This window comes from Aegilops tauschii, chromosome 2 (genome assembly GCF_002575655.3).
Source record: "Aegilops tauschii subsp. strangulata cultivar AL8/78 chromosome 2, Aet v6.0, whole genome shotgun sequence".
Taxonomy (NCBI): domain Eukaryota; kingdom Viridiplantae; phylum Streptophyta; class Magnoliopsida; order Poales; family Poaceae; genus Aegilops; species Aegilops tauschii.
In genome coordinates this window covers 590,154,047-590,179,887 of record NC_053036.3, presented here as the reverse complement: position 1 = coordinate 590,179,887, position 25,841 = coordinate 590,154,047, and the positions used below count along the sequence as shown (strand labels likewise).

The 25,841-nt window shown below is 45.4% G+C and overlaps 2 protein-coding genes and 1 pseudogene across 2 annotated transcripts; 1 reads left to right on the top strand and 2 right to left on the bottom strand.

Moving 5' to 3' along the window:
* Window positions 1–14,108: 14,108 nt before the first annotated feature.
* On the bottom strand, window positions 14,109–20,164 carry LOC109783313 (uncharacterized). The gene is made up of 11 exons (XM_020341928.4): window positions 19,932–20,164; window positions 19,328–19,373; window positions 19,143–19,229; window positions 19,008–19,029; window positions 18,831–18,913; window positions 15,787–15,819; window positions 15,286–15,364; window positions 15,142–15,194; window positions 14,888–14,948; window positions 14,686–14,768; window positions 14,109–14,532 (listed from the first exon to the last, which is right to left on the bottom strand). The coding sequence occupies exons 2-11, from the start codon at window positions 19,340–19,342 to the stop codon at window positions 14,437–14,439; spliced, it is 612 nt and encodes a 203-aa protein (XP_020197517.1). The 5' UTR covers window positions 19,343–19,373; window positions 19,932–20,164; the 3' UTR covers window positions 14,109–14,436.
* Window positions 16,358–17,870, top strand: LOC109783304 (1-aminocyclopropane-1-carboxylate oxidase homolog 1-like; annotated as a pseudogene).
* Window positions 20,165–22,597: 2,433 nt separating the features above from the next.
* LOC109783293 (protein transport protein SEC13 homolog B) lies at window positions 22,598–25,011 on the bottom strand. Its single transcript, XM_020341910.4, has 2 exons — window positions 24,706–25,011; window positions 22,598–23,826 (listed from the first exon to the last, which is right to left on the bottom strand). The coding sequence occupies exon 2, from the start codon at window positions 23,799–23,801 to the stop codon at window positions 22,848–22,850; it is 954 nt and encodes a 317-aa protein (XP_020197499.1). The 5' UTR covers window positions 23,802–23,826; window positions 24,706–25,011; the 3' UTR covers window positions 22,598–22,847.
* Window positions 25,012–25,841: the final 830 nt, after the last annotated feature.

The following is a 25,841-nucleotide window of genomic DNA, read 5'->3' as shown; positions in this document are numbered from 1 at the left end:
CACACATCTTGTTCAACACGAACATGGACATGAACGGCTGCCACTTCATGTTGTTCGACCTACCATCCTTCTTTGCCTTTGCTCCTGCTACCTTGAGTGCAGCGGCAGCAGCGGCAACATGAGTTGGCTCAACGAGCACTACTAGGACATCGAGGGAATCAGACGCGAAGACCTCTGAATCAGGTGCCATCTCGGACATAGGCTACGAGTCCTCGACAAACGATGGAGCAAACTGGCTGTCGGACAGGACAAGGGCCTGACTAAGATCTTGCGTCTGCGTGGTCATGTCCTACAATCGTAGCACGCATTGACAGTAAGCATAGCACACAACATACCGGACAATCCATGAAAGCAGAAGCATACATGTACATGGTTCATCACTATCATAGTAAGCACATGCTTCATCGCTGTCATACCAAGCATACCGGACAACCTATGAGCAGGAACGTACATGTACAACAAACAGCATGCTACAAATGGACCACCAATAGCTACAAATCACATATCTAAGCACGAATCAACACAAGAACAAGGTTCAACTTCAAACTCTGCTACTAATCTAGCCTACCACATGCTTGAACATCTAGCCCTACCACAAATTGCAACCGCACCATAGCAATCAACCATATCAGCTCACAGATCATACCACTAACCAACCATGCATCTAGATCAAACCCTAGCTGCAGCTCAGATCTAGCTAGAAGGAACAGAGAGAAAGGGGGATTGAACTCACAGAGGCCATGGCGAGGACGATGGGGGACGGTCGTGGAAGATCAACGCCGGCCGGTGAAGTGCGCCGACGCCGTGGACCGCCGGCCGATGAAGATGGACCGCTTACCTGCTTGTCGGTGCCGATGCGCGTCGGCGGGAAAGCTCGAACGGAGGGAGAATGGTGGCGGGAGTTGGGGCGGTGAGGGAGGGGCTAAATAGGGGTGGACTCGGCGGGAGGTGAGCCAAAATCCTCCCGCTAATTTTTCGGCGATGCGGGCGAGCTTGCGCCATCTCCCTGCTCGCACGAGGGGAGAAGCGCGTCGCCCTCCCCTGTCTCGCCCGAGCCAGGCTCGTTAGCTACTGCCGATTAGGGCGTTTCCCCTAGGTCTGGCCTGGACATACTTTAAGTTTCGTGTGATGCGGGCCGCATAGTGAACGTAGGCTACCAAACGGGCTCAATCTTTCCCGCACGGGCCAGGCTGGGCCATATGCAGGCAACCAAACACTCCCTAAGTACCGGAGCATCGACCGCTAGTCAATCACTTTATGTGCATATGTGTATATCGGACCCCGCATCCCGCTCCGGCCCGCAAATATTTTTGCGGGGCGCGGCAAAACTTCTCCCCCAACCTCTAGTTTCACGGGCTAGGAGGACGACCCGAGCTCAGCCCCTATCCACAGCGAGATTTGGCAGGAGGGACATTTCCGCGCGGCCTTTCCTGCTCCCCCACCCTCCGCCACCATTGCCCCGCCACCGCATGCTCTGGTGCATCTTCCCCGGCTGTCCTTCGCCGCCATGGACGATTCCCTGCTGTCCCCCGTCACCGTCGAGGTCGCGCACGCGCCTTCCCCTCGGGCGGATCTCGTCGACGGCCATGTTGGCCCCGTCCTCGCCCAAGCTAACGCCGCGCCTGCCCGCAAGCGGCAGGGCAACGTGGTCGTGCAGGGCGGGAATCCGGCAGCCCCCGCCGCGAAGGCCCGCGCTCCGGGCGCCAACGCTGCTGCGCAATCTCGGCCGGCGGCGGAGAAGGTCACCAAGGCCGCCGGTGGCAAGAGGAAGAGGATTCCGGCTACAAATAAGTCGCCTCCTTCATCCGCTCACTCCATGCCGGAAAAAGGTGCCCCGGCGATGCCGTTCAACGGTGGTGCTCCCCCCACAAGCGAGGTGTTCGACGAAATGGCCGGAAGGTATGCGTCTTTGGTCATGGCGGTTTTCTTTGCTTTCCGTCATTTTCTTAGATACAAAGACATGGAAGCTTCGGAAGGCAAATTCTTCAAACTAGAGCATTGTTGGGAGTTGCTCCAAAAGTGCGAGAAGTGGAAGTTGATCGACAAAGAATCCCCACCGAAGAGAGGCTCACTTACAAACATGGATGAAGATGAGGATGATGATGGCCCAAGAAATTGGAACAAGCCCGATGGCGACAAGAAGACTAAGGAGAAGATGAAGAGAGAGCAAGAAGCATCGAGCTTGAGGGAGAAGATTGATGCCATGGTGCAATCAAACGAGTTGATGCTGTTGAAGTTGTTGGAGATCAAGAAAGAGTTGGCCGAGAAGAAGGCGAAGGAGAAGCAAAAAAAGTGGCAACTGCTCAAGGAAGAGGGGCTGCGCAAAGCTGCCATTGAGGAGAGAAGAGCACGCGCGGCTGAAAACAAAGCCATGTCCAAGTTGCTCGCCGAAGAGAACAAGATCATGTCAATGAACCGCAATGACATGGACGATCTCACCAAAACATGGCATGATATGGCAAGGAGGGAAATCTTGAAGAGGAGAATGGTTGCGTCGGCTGGTGCGTGTTACAGTTCCGGAGATGTTTTCTCTACTCCATATGGTGGCAATGTCGATGATTTCGGTGCGGGAGTTGGAACAAGCGCCGGAGGTGGATTCGATGATGGCGATGAACTTCAAGATGGACTCGATGGCGCGGAGTGAAGATCGACTATGATGCCGGATATGGGCGTACCTTTTGCAAGGCCCTCTTTTGCGTTTGTCGTGTTGAACTTGGCTTTTATTTGCGCGTGAAACTGCGTTATGGTGTTTGAATTTGAACTTATTTGTGGGAAGTTATGTCAAATGCGAGAATTGGGTGTTTTCTGTTTGCGGGTCGACGCGGCGGTGTCCGAGCAGACTGTAAAGCCGACCCGTAAAAACACATATTCCGTGAATATACTTTTATACGGGTCCGTTTGGGGGGTCTGCATATGTGGTCGTCGGCGCCGGCCCACAAAGGCCGTTTTTCGCGAACTGCAAACGCGTTTTGCGGGCCGGCGGGATGCGGGGTCTGCTAGAGTTGCTCTTAGTAGAGTAAATATACTCCACTAAGTTTTGCTCGGTCGGATACTCCTCTAAATTATAAGAGGCTCTGTTAGAAATACCCTAAGCAAATGATTTTTCGAGTGAGGACCAATTCACTGTTGAGTTGTTAAAAACAAACAACACCAGCATCTCGTCCTCATCAGTCTCTGAGCAGAGTTTTCCCTAGCTACTAGTACTTCCCGTAAAGAAATATACGAGCGTTTAGATCACTAAGAGTGAGTACTATCAAATGAAATCCTCAAAGCTGGAGAGATATCGAAAGTACCTTTCTACACCCATTTGCTCCTGGTATGAACAGTAAAATAAAAAAAGCAAAAAAATACTAAAGAAATTCTGAAATTATTTTGTGACATACTTTCACAAATGTTTGTTGTGCATGCAAAATTTCATCACGAAATCACATTGGTGGAAGGCGTGCCAAAAAAAACAAAATCAGAGCTCCAAAATGCTTTTCTAAGTAACATTTTCAGAGCATCGATTTTGTTTCTTTACCACGCCTTCCACCAATGTGATTTTACGATGAAATTTTGCATGCAAAACAAACATTTGTGAAAGTATGCCACACAAAAATTCAGAATTTTTTGAATTATTTTTTATATTTGATTTTACTGTTCACATCGAGTAAATTGCAAAAAACCACCACAATTGTGGACGCGATTTCACAAAACCGCCACCTTTCATTTTTTTCTTTCAAAAAACCACCACGTTTGTGTTGATAGTTTTCAAATAACGTTGATCAAGCGTTTTGCCGCGTCTGATAGCAAACCTGACCAGTTGGGCCCGCTGTCAGGTGCCACGTGGACAGGAGGCGACGGCGGCCGTCACGCGCCGTTAGACGGCGTCGCACAAAGCCTAACGACCCGATCCAGAGCAGCCAGTTCCCCCTCTCCTCCCCCGATTCCCCCTCCCCCCATGGCGACCGGCGGCAGCGGCGGCGGTGACGACAGGGACGACCCCCACCTCTCCATCCTCGATTCCGCGGGCCTCTCCGCCCTTCGTAGCTCGCCGACGGTGCTCCCTGGTACTGCTGGCCCTGTTCGATCCGCCATTGCCGGCGTCGATGAGCGCGGCGAGGAGGTCAGCAGATTCAAAGCGAGCTCCGACGACCTTGAGTCTAGGGCGGCGGCCAATCTGGCCCAGGTGTGGAAGGCCAATCCAGGGCATAGCCATCGGTACACATCCGGCCTTGGTGGCGTGGAGTGAGTTTTTTCCCCTTTCCAGTTATTTGCATTGCAATTCTGGTAGTGTAGGTGAACAATTGATGTGATTTAGGTATTGTGGTTATAAGGTTTCCTTTGTTTGCAGCTGAATGTAGGAACTAGGGCAGTGCAATTAGGGTTTGTAGCTCAACTAAGGAATTAGGGTTTGTAGTTGTAGAATTGTTAACTGAATTGTAGCTCAATTAAGGAATTAGTTTTTCAATTCAGGAGTTAGGGTTTTAATTGTACAATGGTGTTCAATTTGCTATGAGCTGAATTTTCTTAACTGAAATCTCTTAACTAAATATGATGTTTACTTACTTTTGCTGTGAAACAATTGGGTTTTAATTGTTAACTGAATTCTCTAAGTTTACTGAATTTGCTGTGAAACAATTGGGTTTTAATTGTTAACTGAATTCTCTAAGTTTACTGAATTTGCTGTAAAACAATTGGGTTTTAATTATTAACTGAATTCTCTAAGTTTACTGAATGTGCTATGAGCTGAATTTTCTTAACTGAATATGTGGTTTACTTACTTTTGCAGTTTGGATGAAGATGAACCTTGGGATCTCAGGTTCCATTTTCAAGGTTGTGACAACCTGGAAAGGACCATATGTGAATCTGATATCACATACATCAATATGTTAGCTATTATTGGGATTGAGGGGTATGATCAGAAGGACTCAATGTATTATGTGAAGCAACATGGTGTGGGAATGGCAGGCATGAAGCAAATCAAATCTGAGGAAGATGTTTAAGAAATGCTGATATTATATGAGGACAAGAGGTGTGTCAATGTCACAGTGATGAAAGGAAGAGAGTCTGACATGGAAATGAACATTGGAGATGGATGTGAGCAGTAGATTCCAATTTCTGAGATTGGTTCTCCTAAGGTATATAGTGTAGATGATGCAAGTGTGATATATCAAACTCAGACCAGTGAACCACAGCCAGAAGATTCTTATGGTGAATATCTTTTCACATAGGAGAGTTGCAATGTTAGAAGTGGGAAGGACACAACAGGTATCAAAGTATTAGATGACTTTCTTAATGAGTTTGCTGACATACCAGTAGTGCATGAAGAAGATTACATGGAAGAGGACAAGGAGGAAGAGGTGCAAGAGGAAGAGGTGCAAGAGGAAGAGGAGGAAGGAAAGGAACAACAGGAAGATGAGCTAGAGGAAGAGGAAGATGAAGATGATGTAGACTTAAATCAGAAAATAAAAGACTTGAAGAGGAAGAGGGTTTTTGAAGGTGATTGTGAGCCAGAAGACTTATTCTGTGAGAATGAGGAGGAGGAGGATGGAGAGGGGTTTGTTCAAGCACCACCTGTGCAGAAATTGCCTGTTAAAGAGGTCCAACAAATAGAGCACATTGCAGTTCACAAGCTGAACTTGAGGCAGACTACATTCCTGTATCTGATGAAGATATGGATGAACTTTATGTTGATTCAGATGAAGAAGTAGTGGTGCATTGTCCCACATCTGGAAGAAAGTCCAGGGCAAAAAAGAGGAAGGCCAGGATATGGTATGATGAAAATAGACTTGTGCCAGAGCAACAAATATGTTGGCATATGTGTTTTGTTGATGTTTACCAATTCAGAAGAGCACTAGTTAACTTGCATGTGACACAAAGGAGGAACTTCCATTACCATAGGAACAACAAAGACAGGATCATAGTTGATTGTCTTGAGGAAGGCTGCCCCTTTCACATGGTTGCATCTGTGGTTGCAAATGAGAAAACATTCAGCATTAGGAAGCTGCAACTAGAGCATACTTGTGCTCCAAGTGGTGAGAATTGCAAGGTTTCTGCTAGGTATGTGGCCAAAGCTGTTGAAGACTGCTTCAGGACTGACCCCAGAGCAGGTATTGAGACTGTCATAGACAAGACAAAGGAGAAGTATGGTGTGGAGGTTGGAAAGATGAAGGCTTATAGGGCAAGGCAGCAAGCTTTGAGTGTTGTGTAGGGTGACCAGGAAGCACAATATACTAGAATTAGAGACTATCTGCAAGCTGTTTTGGACACAAATCCTGGGAGCAGATGCATTGTGACAACAAGGGTGGTGAAAGAGCATCCAAGCAAGAATCCAAGATTTCATAGACTTTTCATTTGTCTAGCAGCTCAAAGGGAGGGTTTTCTTAATGGATGTAGACCTTTCATTGGTATGTGTTAGCTCTCTTATTTGTCTTTTACCTACACACTATTGCTATGTTTCTAAGTTCTATTTTTTTTAGGTCTAGATGGTTGTTTTGTGAAGTTAAACACAGGTCAACAGATCTTGGCAGCTACTGGCAGAGATGGAAACAATAATATATTTCCTTTGGCCTTTGGGGTAGTTGAGAAGGAGGACACCCCTACTTGGTGCTGGTTTTTAACTCAGCTCAAGATTGTTCTTGGTGGTGAATCAGGACAATTTGGAAATTACACAATAATTTTAGACAGGCAGAAGGTAATGTCAATACCACATTCCTTGAGATTTTCATTGCACACCATAGTTCTTGTTGCACAACTTAGTTATAGCAAACTTAATTAGTATTTTCATTTCTGAAACCAGGGTCTGCTTAATGCCATTGACCAAATATTTCCTAGCTGCCCTCAAAGATATTGTTTAAGGCATATTTATGCAAATTTCCAAAGTGCTGGATTTAGAGGAGATGAGCTTAAACAATATATGGATGCAGCAGCTTATTCTTACACTAGGAATGGGTTTGAAGAAGCAATGGAAGAAATTAGAAAGGAAAGTGAGGATGCTTGGGTCTGGCTTAAGAAAATTCCTGTAGAAACATGGGCTAGATATGCTATGGACACCAACTGTAAAACTGATCTAGTAGTGAACAACATTAGTGAGGTGTTCAACAGGATGATTTTGGATATTAGGGGCAAACCCATTAAAACAATGGTTGAAGGGGCTAGGTCCAAATTGATGGTGAAGTTCAATGAAAAAAGAAGTGGGGGCAGAGTGCTAGATGGACAATAACCCCAACATATACAGAAATGCTAGAGGAGTCCAAAGAATGGGCTAGGAATTGCAAGGCTTTGATGGCTGGGCCAGATCTATATCAAGTAAATAGTGGTGAGAAATCATATGCAGTTGACTTGAAGAAGTGGACATGTGGCTGCAGAAAATGGGACATGAGAGGTGTACCATGTAACCATGTTGTCTCTGCCATCTACAAATCAAAACAGCAGCCTGAAGATTTTGTACACCAGTTCTTCAAGAAGCCTATGTACTTAGAAACTTACAAGCCAATGATTTACCCTGTTCCTGGACCTGACCTATGGAGAAGAACATATTCAAGAGACATAGACCCCCCCCCTGTGTTCCATAGGAAGAAGGGAAGAAACCAGACTCAGAGAAGGAAGGGCCAGTTTGAAGTACCAAAACCCAAAGACACATCAAGAATTGGAACTATAACTTGCAGCAACTGTGGAAAGCAAGGGCATAGGTACACAAATTGTGGTGATCCTTTGAAGCCAGCACTTGCAGCTAGGAAGAACAAGCATAAGGTCATCAATTTAATAGCTTTTGCATCAAATTTATATTTTATATCTCACTGAACAACTAATGCACACCTTTGTTCTATTTTAATTTTGTGTCAGGAGAGAAGATCTGCCCCTACAGATGCAAGAGATCCAAGAGCAACATCTGGTGGAAGAGTTGCAGCTGAACAGCCTGCTCCAACAGCTGCTGCAAGTTCTAGGGCTGCATCATCTGCTCCCAGGCCTACTTCTGCTACTGCTGCAAGAGCCTCTTCATCAGCAACAACAGCCAATGCAGCAACTGCTCCCAGGGCTACTTCTGCTGCTGCTGCAAGAGCCTCTTCATCAGCAACAACAGCCACTGCATCAACTGCTCCCAGGCCTACTTCTACTGCTGCAAGAGCTTCTTCATCAAGAGCTAGGTCTTCATTTGCTCCTCCAAGGACTGCCACTACTACTCAATCTGCTTATGGAAGGGTGAGGAAGAGGCCTAACAGACTTAGGGATTACTTCTATGCTAGTGGAAATTAGAGCATATCTAGCTGTTGTGCTTGTTGTGCTGCTGGCATGTCTTTTGGAGAAAAACTATGTGCTTGTTGTGCTACTGGCAACTTGTCTTTTGGAGAAAACTATGTGCTTGTTGTGCTGCTGGCAAGTTAGAACTTGTTGAATGCTGCTGCCAAACTATGTGTCATGTTGCCAAACTTGTTATGTTGTGGTGCTGGCAAGTTAGAACTTGGTGTAATGTTGGCAACCTATGTGAACCATGTTGTTTATTGTGAACCTGATGTCATGTTATGGTGTTGTTCAACTATATGGCTTCACATTCTGTTGAAAATGGTGTTGTTCAACTATATGGCTAGGGGTATGCTAACCATAGTGGTGGATGCCTCTCGTCGACGGTTGTCGAGAGGCTAGGGGTATGCTAACCATAGTGGTGGATGCCTCTCGTCGATGGTTGTCGAGAGGCTAGGGGTATGCTAACCATAGTGGTGGATGCCTCTTGTCGACGATTGTCGAGAGGCTAGGGGTATGCTAATCATAGTGGTGGATGCCTCTCGTCAACGGTTGTCGAGAGGCTAGGGGTATGCTAACCATAGTGGTGGATGCCTCTCGTCGACAGTTGTCGAGAGGATAGGGTTATCCAAACCTTGGATAACCCTATCCTCTCGACAACCGTCGACCAAAGGCATCCACCACTTTAGTTTGCGTAACCCTACCCTCTCGACAACCGTCCACAAAAGGCATTCAACAAAAAGGTTTGGCTAACCCTACCCTATTCAATTCGGACCAGAATGCATATCAATAACACAATTCCATATGAGCAAATTCAACTAATATCATAGCTCCAAACACATATATAGTTCAACAAATATTCCATTGCACATTACAACATAGTCTTCACACACCACCATACATAGTTCAACATCATAATACTAAGGTTCATATTGGACCCCAATAGTCTTCACACCACACCATACATAGTTCAACCAATAACAACCAGCAAAGCAGAACACATAATACCAACAAACATCATACTTTACTCATTGAAAATTTCACTGATTTTCCTTGTCTTCATCTTGTTCTCCTCCCCAGCCTTAAGCAAATCAGCTATGATATACTCAAGTCTTTTCTTCTCTTTCTTCAACTGTTCCATACCTTGCTCTGCTACAGCATTCTTCCAATTACTAACCAACTCATCATTGCTCTGCTTGATCACTTGGAGTGTTGTCTTCAGTTCCATATTCTCTTTCTCTAACCTAGCCCTTTCTTCATGGGCTTCAACTACAGCACTTTCTACATCACCATCCTCCGTAATCTTCTTGTAATTCTCCTTCATCACATTCTTGTGAACTGTTGCAAAAAAAATGCTTGTTTCCTTGATGTGGTTGTGGTGCTTCTCCTGGATTAGCCTCTTCTCTTCTCCAAGCTTCACTATGAGCTTTTCTTTGGATTCATTCTCTTTGCTACTCTGCTCATACATATCCCAAAGTTTGCGAAGTGCATTTTTCATGGGTTCTGGCCACTGTGGGTCAATCCACTGAACCAGACCACAATTGTCTCCCTCCTGTAATAACAATAATTAATAACCATTTACTAAAACCTGCCTAATTCAGTGAGATAGCAGGACAGGGTAATAACAAATTTGTAATGCACACCTTTGTTCTAATTAAAATGATGGAACAAATAACAAATTTAATAGCAGGACAACAATATCAGCTAACTAACACACATACTCAGTAGACAACACAACAAATTATTTTCAGTTAACATAGTAAAACCTGCCAAATCTCATCTAACAAATATATTGAGTTAACCATTCATTTCACCTACCAGATTAATTCATGAAAACACCAAATAATACACCATTTTCATATAACTAAGTAAACTGTTGTCAGCTAACAAACAAACCTACATTCAGTTAACCTGCAACTAACCTCATTACCACATCCGTAAAACCTACGGCCAGTGTTGATTCCTTGAAAAACAACAGCCCTGTGCACAGCAACGTTGTGGCAGCACACCGGTCCTCCGGCAACAATGCCACACCACTCGGGGTCAACAATGGTATGCGGGATCTACAATAGTGCAATATAACTCATATATACTCCCAGAGCTCAAATCAATGAAAAGCAAAGCTCAAATCGATGGAAACCCTAACCCTAATCCACGGGCAAATCATACTCACATAGGTTTCGTCGTCGTGGGCGTTGAAGAGGGGTGACACAGAGTCCTCGCTACTGGTTTCGCCGTCCTTCCAGTCGACCATGGCTGCGGCGGGTTTCGGCCGGCGGCCGGCGGCGAGAAATGAGCGGCGGAAGAGATGGGAGGCAGAGACTGGATCGAGAGCGAGGGGAATGGACGACTGGGTTCGGCTGCACCAGGCTTTGTGCGACGCCGTCTAACGGCGCGTGACGGCCGCTGTCGCCCCCTGTCCACGTGGCACCTGACAGCGGGCCCAACCGGTCAGGTTTGCTATCAGACGCGGCAAAATGCTCGATCATCGTTATTTGAAAACTATCAGTACAAACGTGGTGGTTTAAAAAAAAAGGTGGCGGTTTTGTAAAATCGCGTCCACAATTGTAGTGGTTTTTGCAATTTACTCGTTCACATCAGGAGCATTTGCTCCTGGTATAGAAACTGCACGTCCGAGAGATATGCGCTTGTACTAATAATTAGCAGCGGCACCGGATGTGGGCATGACTTTTCTCCCTCACTCGCTATCACTGGTGCGGTTGGACGTAAACCCACATGCACGGAGCACGGTTATAAATTACAATCGTTTTCCGTTCGTTGTCACCGACAGGGGGCTCTGGACAAGTCCTGTGTATATTCAAGGATCGATCGGAACGGACGAAGGTGGAAACCGAAAGGACGAGGGTTTCCGCTGACAAGTCAGAGATCGCCTCTCCTGAAAAAGTCTCTATGAGTACAGGTACAGTATAGCAGTCGATCGGATAGATAAAAAAAATCTCCATGGGTGCTGAAATGTGGCACTAGAATTCTACGTCCTTTTTCTCTTCATTCTCTTGTTGCGTTCTCGAGATCATGCGAACCAAAGATGTCTTCTTCAGCTAATCAGTGCGTGTGTGTGTACCACTATGATCCACTACTGGGAGTATAGTTGGTTAGTAGCACGGGTCTTAAACGGTGGCCTTTCTTCTAATTCGCCAACCAGGAGTCCGCATGTCCTGAATTTAGCGTCATGACAGCTAGCTTATGCGCTGACTTCACATTGTTATCATGTTCTCCAGTTGATTTAGAGGACTAGATCATGAATCACCTGTTTTCATGGTAAATTTTTGGCACAAATATGTCTTTTCTAGTGTATTTAGTCCATCAACATGTTTCTTTCTGAGCGCCTATAAGAAAACGTGTTTTTTAGCAGATTTTGGCGTGAATAAAATGCTCGGGGTGTATTTTTAATTATGCTCAGGGCATCTTTCATTCATAGATAAAAAAGCAAGGGATTGTTAAAGAAAAATAAACACAAGATTGCAGTGTCATGTCCACCAATTTTTTTATCATTCTCTATGACACTATGCTCTCTAATTTTAAAGAGTCCACATTCAATTAAGGTCTTCAATTAGAATTGAGTCGCCCGATTTTAACCGGGTCAATAGTTTCTCAAAGCTCTCTCATTCAATTCTTTTATACTATACACTATGCTTCCTAATTTTTAAGGCCTCATAATTAATTGAGATATTCAATTTAGATTTGGGTCACCCAATTTTGACCGGGTCAATAATTTCTGAATGAGCTCTCCTTTTCAAAAATAATTAATTTCCTATGTTCCCGAATTTAAAAGCTCTTTCATGCAATTGAGGTACTCAATTTTGGATTTGGTATATGATTTGACCGGGCCAACGATTTTTTAAATCAATCAAAAGCAACCACCTATAAAAGCACATCATTTGCGTACCGTCCCACCTTCTAGAAAAAATAAGCGCCACCATCGGATACTGTAGCACCAATATAGTACATGCATCCGCCGACGTAGATATTTTCTCACATAAATATACGTCGGTTAGCATATCACACCAAACCACACCATGAAGGCCCATCAAATCACCGCATTATAAATAAAAAATAAAACACACTCCATCATCTCCGCCGCTGGCCAAACTAAATATTTCACCAGTTTCAAAATATAAGGGGTGTAAGCTTTTTGGAAAGTCGAATCTCTTTAACTTTGACAAAGTTCAGAGCAAAAAATATCGATATCCACAATATTAAACAAAAAAGTATGAAAATTCATTTCATGATGAATCTAATCATACCGATTTGATATTATGGATTTATATATATTTCTCTACAAATTTGATCAAACTAAAAGGTTTGACATTTCAAAAAAGTAATATACCTTATATTTTGAAACAAAGTGAGTATTATTTTTAAGAAACCCAACAACACCAACGGCGCAGCAAAGCGCGTCCAACCCTTCCAGTACCATATGAAAGCTGGAAAGCAAAGGATATTTAATTAAGAAGTTAGAACAGGTGCAGAATTTCATTTGAAATGTAGTGCAAAGTAACCAGGAAAAACTCAATTCATATGCGACTATATCTTTCGTTTTGCGAGAAAACTTCAATTATATTCATCATCAATCATGATAGTACAACGAATACCAAAAATAATAAAATTACATCCAGATCCGTAGACCACCTAGCAACGACTACAAGCACTTAAGGCGGACAAAACTTGTTGTAGTAGACAGTAGGGAAGTCGTCGTGCTAAGGCCCTATAGGACCAGCGCACGAGACCAGCAACCGTCGCCGTTGAAGAGAAGTTTAGATCGGAAGGATCCAACCTGTAGACACATGGACACACATGAATAAAGACTGGATCCACGTGGATCCATCGAAGACAAACGCCGACCAAATTCTGCGAGGTCTGCCGGAGACAAATCTCCACACACCCTCCGATGACACTAGAAGCACCACCGGGACGAGGGCTAAGCTGAGAGAATCTTATTTCATCTTCAGAGAGCCGCCGCCGCCTCATCTCTCTGAGTAGGACATAAACCCTAAGAAAGCTAAAAAAACAAAAATGAAGCCCTCCCGTCAGTAAGGGCCGAGATCCACCATTGTTTCCATGGCCCTAAGGCCACAGGAGACGAGATGGATCAATGCCGGCACTGACAGGAGGCAGGAGGACCCCTAGCCGCGGCTGGGTACGAGGGCTCTTTCCCTGGCCGCTGGAACCCTTGGCCACTTTGCCTTCTGTTATGCTAGCACTTGCAGCGGCATATAATTCCCCATATGGAACCCTTGGCCACTTTGCCTTATGTTATGCTAGCCTTGCAGCCGCATATAATTCCCCATATAGGACTATAGCAATGCAAATGAAACAGCTTATAGGAGAAATCAGATAATATTCCAGTGTACAAATAAAAAAATCTCACATAAAATTTTTCCTAATTAAATATCCATATAGAAGAAATCACAAAAGTATTATATTGGTACAAATAAAAAATTCCCTCGTAGAGAAATTCCTAAGGAAGAAGAAGGGGTCTGGGCTTGCCGTGTATAACACAGGTCAAGGGAGAGGAAGGAGTTTCTGTAAGATATGTTCAAGTGGTCACGAGGGGTCCCATCTCTTATCCGATTCATCTATCCACAATCCAGTGGCTCCGTTTTACAGTTTTCAGGTTTTCACGGAATTCCAGTTTTCACTGGATACGCCGGCGGGAAGGTAACGATAACAAAACCGAAAGAAAATTGTCTTCTAACTTGTCAGTTTTGTCATAAACCAATCTTTATGCTACTCCTAACTTATGTCATATACAGACTCATTATTTTCTTTTCCAAAACGGAGAATTTGCAAGAATAAAAGCATAAAATAACAGCCTGCAAACAGAGCATTTGCTTTTCTCGCAAGCTGATACAACGAACAGCGTGTCAACGAATTAGTTATCTCATTTCTCAAAGATAAAATGCCTCTCAAATGATACAGCAGCATCTAGACGAATTAGTCATCTCATTTCTCAAAGATGAAATGCTTCTCAAATGATCACCGGTCACCGATTACAGAAGCTGAATTGTTCCAGCATTAATTATCGTTTCGCTGACATTATCAGGTAGCGGTTGCAACAAGGCTCCAGTACACTACTCGCAACACTGCATCAGAGCTGTGTCTGACCTTTGCTGAGATCCAGGTGCACGGAGCCACGGCGACGTCTTCAGCAGCCACAGACCAACGGAATGGCGCCACCTGAAGCAGCAATTTTCACTTCTTTGAAGAGGTGCCGAACCCGCCGAAGCCCATCATAGCAGCAACATCAGGGTCAATGTCCTCAGGTTCATTCTGGCCAGCCTGCTCTTTCTGAAACCAGTTCATACCATGTCATTACAAACTCTCATGATTCTCAACAGCCCAATGGACTGACAGACTGCAAGTCTCGCGTTCAACAGAAAACACGTAGTAGAAACAGGAAATTACATACACATAGACACACATAAAAGATTGTACTTATACCTTCTTTTCTTTCTTCTTTTCTCTGCGTTGACGCTTCTTCTCCTCCTCCTCTTGCTGCTGCTTCCATATTCTCTCATCCAAATCTGAAGAAAAGGCGAAGAAACCAATTTTAAATTTCAGACAGCAATCTGGTAGACAATTCTGTGGACAATGAATTGAGAGGAGAAATGACATCCTAGAGGATGTTTTCGCATTGTATCACCTTGTTCACTGAAGCTGGCTGGGTCCTTCCTCTTCTTAAGTGCCTCAAACCGTTTTTGAACCTGCGGGCAGAATTATTAACATTTAAACATATGGAAGGTAACCATGCAAGCAGCTGTCACTTGGCTTAGATAACCCGAAGATTTTCGTTTTAAATTTGCGACGATAAACCAATGAAATAACCAGCACATGATGAATAATGATTTTAGTTATTAGATGGACTCGGGTCCAGAGACAAGCTTCAATTTTTTTTACCTGTTCGAGTGACGCCCTTTCAACACGCATAGACATGCCCAATGCTCTCTGATCTGTCAAATGTTCAAACCATAAAACATGAAACTGATGATAGGCAAGTTTGCTAGACCAACTGAACTTAAAATAGAGTTTGCAGATACTTACGCTTCTTGCCATTTATATGATCCAAATAGTTGGCTGAATCTTTAACAACACACTCACATACTGAACAGTAGTATCCAGCCTGCCAGAAAGATGGTAAACTGAGAACAAGCTTTTGTGCGATACACTGAGCATGAACAGTATCTAGTTAAGCATTAATATTTGCATCACCCTCCAAACCCATGGCAAGCGAGATTAATTATGTAGCAATAGAACTGTTCTAAATTTCATGCATTGGTATGTTAAAGAAGATCAAGCAAGTGATGAGTCAAACACTAATGAGTAATGACTGATTGTGGAAGCATGAGACCAAAATCTGAAGAACAACACATAAAACAGGTTTTCTGAATTAAGATCCCACCGAGTTCTCAAGTACAACAACAACAAAAACAAGAAGTCACATACTCTGGTAGAATGTCTATCAAGTAAGCCAAACTGAAAATTTTACAAACATTTGCAATTTCTAATCTAAAATAACAAGCCGTGTGAGATTTTAGGACAAACCTGCTGACTCAAAGGTGCGATTGGGGTTACCACCTGAAAAGGAGGCAAAATAATACTGTTAGTTATACATTTAAGTAATAGAGCATCTATTTTATATGTACAGATTGTTTTATAGCGAACTAAAAAAATAGCTTATCGATGATAAATGAGTAAATGACCAAACCGAACCACCTATACAAATAAAACATTCATACGTGGATTTAGAGTTACTCATCTTTTGCAATACTCATTCATACTTCTTCTAATCTTCAAATCTTAAGCACACTTTTATGATTTCCATCCTTAGGATTTATATTCAAGAATTGAATTAGGCTACTCACAAGTGTTTAAAGGCTTTCAGCATTGTCCTAGTCATGTGCTAGTAATATCAAACTGTTAATCATTGTCCTAGACTCCTAGTAGTATATAGTAATACAGCACAGCGGCAGTACTACTCAAAGGAGTCCTCCGGTAGAGTCAATCTAGCCACACCCTTACAGAACACTATAAAAGTCCGCTCTTCTTAAGGCCTTGGCTATTATTCTTCTTATTTGGCTAACTCGAACTAGTGAAATTACGATTCGGGGCCTGATCTTTGATAGGGACACAATTATTTTCTTTTTCTTTTCGGAAAATGATTGGGAAACAATGATGGATCAACCACCGTACTGATTACATAAAGAACTGCAAGTTAGGTTGTCTCTTGCATAGCAGTTGGGAAAAGATAGGTGATGCAGAAAAATAATATTTAGTAGATCAAGCTTTTCAATCTCGCACGATTTGCACCGGCACAGAGTTCCTTTAAAGGAGTAGCAATAATCATCTAGTGGAGTAGTACAACAATTGATGGCCTCCGACTCTGATCGCCTTCATGCCCTCAAGACCTTCGACGACACCAAGGCCGGTGTCAAGGGCCTCGTCGACGCGGGCATCACCACCATCCCCTCCATCTTCCACCACCCCCTCCCCCTCCTCCATTTGCATGCAGATCATGAGCACCACTTCACCATCCCGGTCATCGACCTCGCAGCTGCCGTGGGTGCTGCTACTACTACTACACCATCAGAGCGAGCTGAGCTGGCCGCCGCGGTGAAGGTGGCCGCAGAGACGATGGGCTTCTTCCAGGTGGTGAACCACGGCGTGCCCAAGGCAACCATGTCAGAGATGCTCGCGGCTTTGCGGGCCTTTCACGAGGTGCCAGCGGAGGCCAAGGCGCCCTACTATAGCCGGGAATCTCACCGGCATGTGAGGTACCAGAGCAACTTCGACCTGTTCCGGTCCCCAGCGGCCAACTGGCACGACACCCTTTTCATGCAGACGGCGCCGAAGCCGCCGCCGCCCGAGGAGATCCCGCCCGCTTGCAGGACCATCGCGCCCGAGTACATGAGGCTGGTGCAGCAGCTGGGCTGCACCATACTGGAGCTGTTGTCGGAGGCGCTGGGCCTCCACCGTGGGCACCTGGAGGAGGACGCTGCATGCCTGGAGGGGTTTGCCGGCCACTACTACCCATCCTGCCCAGAGCCGCACCTGACGTTGGGCACCACCGCCCACTCCGACCCCTGCTTCCTCACCGTGGTCCTCCAGAACGCTGTGGCGGTCTCCAGGTACTCGTCGACGGGCTACAGGAAGACGACAAGAAGTCGGTTTCCGTGTGGGTGGACGTGCCGGCGGTGCCGGGCGCGCTGGTGGTGAACATCGGCGACTTCCGGCAGCTCGTCTCCAACGGCAAGTTCAGGAGCGTGGAGCACCGCGTGGTGGCCAAGAGTGCTGGGCCTCGCGTCTCCGTGGCCTGCTTCTTCCGGCGGCAGGGTGCGGCCACGTCCACGAGAGTGCTACGGCCAATTGTCGCCGACGGCGAGGCGCAGTACAGGAGCACCACCATGGCAGAACTGGTCCGGCGCTACAGGGCCAAGCGCCTCGACGGCAGCTCTTTGCTCCAGAACCTAAGGCTCTTAATCCATCCGATCAAAACTACAAGCTAGTTGCTCGCTCAGCACCCCAATCATATCCATCCTAGCAATGCAATATGTTTGGATTGTGTTTGTGGTTCGAGTTTCAATGTATATGTAATTATGTATCCAAGCAATGCAAGATGCAATTTATCTTTTTTGCTTTCCAAAGTGGACGTCATGGAATGATTGGGCATCCAACACAAATGAAACAGGGAGCAAGACAACGTCTCAGTTCAGCTTCCCCAAATTTCCAAGAGAAGTCAGGGAACCCTCCCCGCTTCCATTTTAGCAGGTTCGTTACAGGCCAAATTATATATGTCGCGCATGAATGCAGATGCAGTTTCCAGAACCTGAAACATGGCTGGCTTGTTGGTATCCATGAATTGCAGAGAGCGTCAAATTAAGGCTAGCCATGGCAACATTATAGTATATATGCACAGAAACTGCATATATATTGTTGAGTACATTTTCTGTATTCTGACTATATATACAAGGGCGCATCTACTTGATTGGTAAGGTCTGATGAACAATGAAAAGTTGCGATGACATTTGTATCCTTTTTGGCCCTTGATCAACTAAAATTCAAATTTCATGAGGGCAAGATAAACAAACATCATCGACATGGTAAACCATACCATAATTAAAATGTTATGCAAATAAAGCATCCAATTCTTAACGAGCTTAGCTGAAGGGGGACTCATTACTTTCTTTCACTACATATACTGACATAGATGTTTTTTTAAGTTAATTTAATATGTTGTCTGTCTATAACTGCCCAACACAACATTAAGCATATACGGCTGTTTGACAGCCTGTATGGGAAAATATCAGCATAAAGAACATACAATGCCATGACATACTAAAACACCCAATACCCACAAATCAACATCCAATAATTTACATTTAAAAAAAAACAATAATTCAAATCAAGCATAAACATGAAGTCTCAGGTACTAAGTTGCAAATTAACCTAAATAAGGAACTTCCAAATGAACCACGCAAGATATACATAAGAAGAAATCACGCCCAATTGGGTTCACAGGTTATACAACAATGAGGAAACATGGAAAAACAATGAGAAACATTATTTGAAACCTATATGATCTGACGAACCTGGGTTTTACCAAGACGAGACTCAAGATCAACTTCATAATCCCTATGCTTCAAAGGCTGTCTTTGCACAGGAGGGCCCCTGTCTGACGTTTGTAGAGGAAATAATTCAGTTTTGCATGATAATAACAGTAAGGCTACAGATTTAATAGAATTAATAACTTTACACGGAGTGCATACCCTTGCCTCTCCGGGCTTCATCCTGCATAACCAAGGGAGAAAGACAGAGCAAATGTTAGCAATGTATTGAACAAGAGAGAAGTATGAATATGATCATGTTTAGTTTTCAAAAAACAGTAGGACGCCGTGGAGGACCTTCTCATCCCGCTCTCTCTGTCGAGCTCGCTCCAAGTACTCCTCCTTGTCAAATTTCCTACGGAAAGTGTTATCCACACCTGCAGGCTACGCATCATAACAAGCAGAGGATCAGCTCAAAATCCTCAAATGCACCACACTGGCTTCTCTGCAGATAGAAAGAATTACGAGTAGCAGCAACTCACATTGCCGCCAGACATCTTGCCCTGTCCACTGCCAATCAGATGCTACCTACAAATCATCACATGTACAAGAAAGATAAGAAACAAAACAATAACCTGGAACGAATTTTTGACGCGTGACAAAGCGAACAAAACGTGCCTCTGTGCAACCACCAGAGAAGCTGCACATGATGGCAGCAGGACTCAACTAAATGAAACAATATAAATCCCTAGGCTGAAAATTAACCAGAAGAGTAAACTACCCACAGCACACTTGTTGTGTGACATAAAAAGAAGTATGGGACCGAGGTGCAGTTGATGTGAAATTCGAATCATAAATCAAAATCGATAAAGCATAGCAAAACAACACAGCGTGGTACAGTATCCATCTTGTGTTTTAGTATTGCAATGAAACTGAACCAACCGAATGAATTGAACCCTAATAGTATTGCATGAAACTGCATCGAATTGAAGAGAACCCTAATACGGGGCACGGCAGCATAAACAGCAGGGCGTTCCATCAATCAAACTAACAACACATCGAAGGATGGCTAACCCTAGCATCTATCGGGCACCAAGGGATTATGAGGACACTAGGGAATCGGAATCAAGGGAGCACGGAACTCACGGTGAGGGGATCCGACGGCAGGAGGAGGGGTGCCGAGGAGCGCTTGCGGGGACTGGCGCGGAGGGAGGAGGCGGTGGTGGCAGCCCTTCCAAGTTGAAAGAGCCGGGGCGGCACCAACGCGGGCCGGCGGCGGCGACGGCGGGATCCCCGGGGAGCCGAGGACGGTGGGAGGGATAGACGAAGCAGCACAGAGATTATTTTTTTTAGGGGTGTAAGCAGCGCCGAGATGTGGCCTGTGATGGACTGAGGGGCTCGTGGTTGGGCTGGGCCACATAAGGGAGGGCCCGAAGTTTGGTTTCTGCAATAAGCCTTGAGGCGGTAAGGGCATTTCCTATTTGGCGCTGCAGGCGCCGGTTATAGCTGTTTCCGCAAACCGGCGCCTGCAGCGGCGCTAGCTGGGCTCGGCCCAACTACCCTTTCCCCACTGTTTTCGAAACAAAAAAAGGAGAGTTAGCGAAAGCGTGCACAGCCAGGAATCGAACCAACAATCTCTCAGTTAACAGAAAATTCACAGACCACTACGCCACCGCCCTGACTCGTGAACAGATGCCTCCTTTCTGTCTTTTTATACCTTTGTTTCATGCGTTTGTTCCCCTTTCTTTTTTTGTTTCCTGTTTTCTTTTCTTAAATGCGAAAAATGTTTACAAATAGACGATTTCTAGTTCGTGAACTTTTTCTGTATACCGATGAACTATTTTTCAATTTCAATGATTTGTTTTTCAAACTCGATTAACTTTTTCGAAAGTGAATGAACTTTTAAACTTTTTTTGAACTTATTCTAAAAATCGATGAACTTTTTCCAGATTCCGATGAACTTTTTTCAATCCGACGAACTTTTTTTCCAAATCGAATGAACTTTTTTCGATTTGATGAACTTTTTTTCCAAATCCAATGAACTATTTTCAATTTGATGAACTTTTTTTAATCTGATGAACTTTTTTCAAATCCAATGAACTTTTTTCAGATTTGTGAACATTATTGTTCAAAATTGACGAACTTTTCTTAATATTATATGACCTTTTTTCACAAACATATTCAAAGTTGTAAAAAAACGGAGGCCGGTCTTTTCCCTGAACCAGAAGCGCAGCACAGCCCAAAAAAACCCAGCGATGCGAGTCTGTTTTTCTTCAGCGAGCGAGCGAGCAAACGAAGGGGGAGCGAGGGAGTGATCTTCTCTTAATTTGCCGCAGCCCATGGCTGGTCGCTGCAGGCGCCAGTTCTCCAACGGACGCCTACAACGTCCAATAGGAGCTCCCGGCGGTAAGAGCATTCTAGCAGATCCTCAAACCCTCGAAGCCCTGCCAATTCGAGAGGCACTAGCCCTCTCAGAGGACCTATATCTACGGCGTATACATGTGGCCTCGGACTGCAAGATTATCATAGAAGATATCCATAAGGAGAATGCGTCCAGTTATGGAGCGATCATACATGAAATTTTAGATCATTCTTCGACTTTTGATTTTTGTAAATTTAGTCATGAATTTAGGAGCTCAAATTTTGAGACTCACAATTTAGCGAACCATGCACTTTCTCTAGGGCTTGGCCGCCGTGTCTGGTTAGGTCATCCCGGAGATCTTCCATCCGTCCCTGTAAACACCGTGACGACTTAATAAAAGCTTCGTGAGATTGTTTAAAAAAAACAGATCCCACAAACTCTTGCCTCAAAAAAAAAATCCCACAAACTCAACTCAAAAAAAAAAATCCCGCAAACCGGGTCATCTGGTATAATAACCCCGGTTTGCGGGATGTATCCCGTAAACCCGTCCCGAACAGCTCCTCCAAATCTGTTCGTCTTGAAAAAAAATTTATGGGATCTCGAATCTGTGAGCCCATTTCCTCTATATCTATGGGATTTCGCCCGGTTTGGAGGGTCCCCTTTCCGTTGGCGGAAGGGAAATTTCAGCCCCAACCGCTTTCCTCGCAGCCGACACCATGACTTCCCGAGCTTGATTCCGGCCAAATCTCACCCCCGCCGCCGCACGCGAGGTGTCGCACGTCGCCGTCCGCCGCCGCCCGCGAGCTAGCTAGCTACCATCCATCCCCGTGGTCCTCTGTCTTGCTCCATGGCAGCGTTGTCACCGGCAAGACGCACGCTCCTCCTTTGTCCCTGACAAGATCATCGCGATGGGAGCGGTCGAGACCAACGTTTTTAGGGCGGTTTGTGCAATTTTACCGGGACAATAAAATATTTTACGGGGTCTGTTCTGCCGAAACAAAAGTCATACGGTAAAAATGCTAAAAAGGAACATTTTGCAGTATCCTTTAAACCGATTTTTGCGGGAAAGGGTATACGGGATCTGCTAGAGATGCTCTAAGTAGCCCGGATGTCCATGGTGTCAAAGGCGATGCACACGGCATACCGGTGAGTGAGAGACGCCGGCCAGCGGGCGGCAGCAGCCTCAGGTCTCCGGCGGCTGGGACGCAAATAATGAACTGGAGAGATGACGAGGAACAATCAACAATCAGGTTCTTTCAGGGCCACGAGCACACCTGCGCCAGCAAGAATTGTTCCCCAGCGTCCAGGTTCTTTCACGGCCACGAGCACACCTGCACCGCCCAGCCATCAACCTACGGTGTAGATGCGGCCGCGGCGCTGGCACTCTGGTGGCCGTCAACATGGTTCCACATGCATCATGGACCTTTACACACACACACACGAGCACACATAACACCGATAACAGCTATTGCAGGATATAAGCAGTTCAAACAGACGATACATTCTGACGGTGTGCACAAGAGTACATGACCAGTATAAAACTTAACAGTGCAATCAGACATTGTCCATATAGAAACAAACGGCAAAAAAGATGGCAACGAGTATCTCTAAGAGTATCTGGTGAAAGCAAGTCATGGCCTTGGCGCTAGAAACACGAATCACGGTCCGAAATCGACACGGGCGATGTGGTGTCGACTCCCCTACTGCATGGCCTCCTCGATCGCCTGCTCCTCCTGCGGCGGCTCCTCTGAGGCCTTGGTCCACAGCGACTCCCACTGCCCGTCCGACGATTCCTTCCACAGAGTTATGTCGCCCTCGCCGGCAGCCACGGACAGTATGTTTCCCGTCAGGGACCAGGACACCCTCCACACCGGAGCCTCGAAGTCGCGCATGAGCTTTCCTTCCCACTTGCCTCCTCCTTTGCCACTGGTCCAGATGACAACCTTGCCGTCTTGGGACGCGCTGGCGATGGTTGACTTTGCCAGGCCCAGGACCGGTGCCCATGAGACGTCTCTCACGCACTCTTTGTGCATGTCGGAGACCAGAGCGCTCTCCAGCTTCCAGCCACCATTGACAAACTCCCACACCTTGACGACACAGTCAAAGCCACCAGACACGATCTTGTGGACGAGCTGATCTGAGCCAACCATGGACCCAAGTGCTGCTGCTGGAGCCCAGGAGACTGCTGTCACGCCAACAGGGTGTGCCCGCTCGATGGTTGCGGCCTCACATCCTCCTGTATCAAGCCGCATGGAGATGACAGAGATGGTGCCGTCAGAAGACCCACAGGCAAGGCAAAGGCCAAGTTCATATGGAGCCCAAGCAATGGAGTTAACGGAGGCCTTGTGGTTGTCAAACACATGGAGCTGAGACCATTGCCCAGTGGCAGCCTCCTTCCAGACTATTACACGGCCATCATAGCCACAGGATGCGAGAATTGAACCATACTTGGGATGGGCCCATCCGACACGCCACACAGGACCATAGTGGCCAGTGAGGGTCGCAACGAGCTGGGACGGGGCAGATGCACCCCCAATGTTGGTGATCTTCACAGTGGAGTCAGAGGAGGCTGTGGCAAGGCGCTTCCCATAGTAGTCAATGGCAGAATCATGAACCATGTCCTTGTGGTCTAGCTCTATCTTCTTCGACGACATGTTGGCACCAACCTGAACTTTGATCCTACATATAATTAAAAATGAAGTAATGAGCTCAATTCAGGAAAACAGACCTGATAGTGCTATTAATTGTACAGAGACTAACTGCATCAGACAATCCAAGTTGCATATGAAACAATTAACACAGTAACTAAACTGCAGAGAAAGGCATGTGCTTTCCCCAGCCTCACCCTTGTTGAGATAAACAACAGGGAGAAAAGCAACAACTCACTTTCCCACAAACCCATAATGTGTAGTGTCTGCTATTACAACAGACATCAGTTGGACGGAAGAAAGAAAAAGAAAGGAAAAAACATGAGACTTGCTAGTGTGGCAAAATCTGTACCCTGGACATAGGATTTGCTAATAACCTACTGGTGCTTGAAAACTCTCAGCATTATCCTGCAACTTGCTGGATCAGATATACACCCTCCCTCTATCTAATTTTTCAGAAAATTCTACTTGAATCTAGTCATGGCAAAGATAAGAGGTCTAAAGACTTGCACAACCAAAATAAAGAGGCAGTACTGAACCAATATGAATGAGCGAGCAGCAACTCCAGTACAAACTTCAGATCTACTCACTGGACACTGGAATTACCAAACACCGGTGCCTAAGGTTTTTCAGAAAAGAAATAAAAGCGTAGGCAGAATCCGTCCGGATCAGGGCCTGCTCTACATCGAACGCCGGATCTGGCGAACTCCCTGGATCATCATCTTTTGCATGCCCCTGGATCATCCTAGCGCCACCTGGGGGCAGAGGCAGATCTAGATGGTGTGGCGGGGGTGCACCGGCAAACCGAGAAATTGTGCAGGTCCTCTTCCTGCCCTAGCGGAATTGATTGATTTTTTGGAAACAAAGAGAGTTGATGCTGCGGTGATGCAAACAACCTAGCTGTTCATACCTCGGAGGAAGGAAGGAGATCCTATGGCCAGGATCTCCCGGGGGCGAGGAAGAAGGGGAACGGCGGTGGCGGTGGCGGTGGCGGGCGAAGCGCGTCCCCGAGTGGCGGGAGGAGGGGGGCGGATCGAGTCGCCGGCGGTGACGCTAAGGCGGCACCGCGGCAGTTGAAGGTAGATCCGCCGCGTTGGAACTTGGAAGCGAAGGTCAGGACGCGAGGGGTTCGGAAGGGGAGAGAAAACGTACCACACGGTAAAGAGGTGTGAGTTTGGCTCCGGATAACTGATTGCTTAGCTGGGAGTTTTCATTGCTTTTAGGGGTGTATATGTAAAATTAAATATTTTTTTTTTGCAGAGGGTGTAAAATAATTACTTAGCGTCTAGATGCAACTTCTTCTCCAAAATCCACATAATTTACCTAGCTCCGGCCATGATGTTTTCCGATGGCAATTCGAGTCACGCAAAGATGGCAACTTTCAATGACACGCGGCAAGCTTCTGTTAAAAATAAACGGAAGCATGAAAGTTGAGAAAGGCATGTCTACCATGCTTGGGATATCCCGTGCATGTTGCAGCCGTTCATTTGTTTAGAGATTCACATGTATTAATAAATACCACTTATAGTTGGTCAACCTTTTCTCTCATTACCTGCAACCATACGGTTCTAGCTATGCTCCATCATCCCATTCTTTTTTTATGTTATTCCCAGGTTTAAATCGATTTTGTCTTGAGAATCGGCAGCCCAACTTTATGACCCGTTTGCATGTTTGTGTTTATGATGATGAGGACTTCTAAACGGGGCCGCATTTGATTATATTTCAACGAGTTTTAAAATTCATGTTTTGAAACATGGTTAAACACGATGGTTCGCTTTGGAACAAGATGCCCCCAAATAAAAATTGGATATAAACTACTCTTATTTACTAATTTTGCATACAGTACGGAACAATATAAAGCACGCTAACACACGATGAAACACAATGATACAATCTGGATCATGAATTTATGATGGACCTCAATGAAACTGAACCTTTTGCTGCAATAAAATATATTGATATTTACAAACTTTGACATTCTAAGAATTAGTTTGATACACATTGGTAAATAGTGTAACATTATGATACACTACGACCCATAGTGAA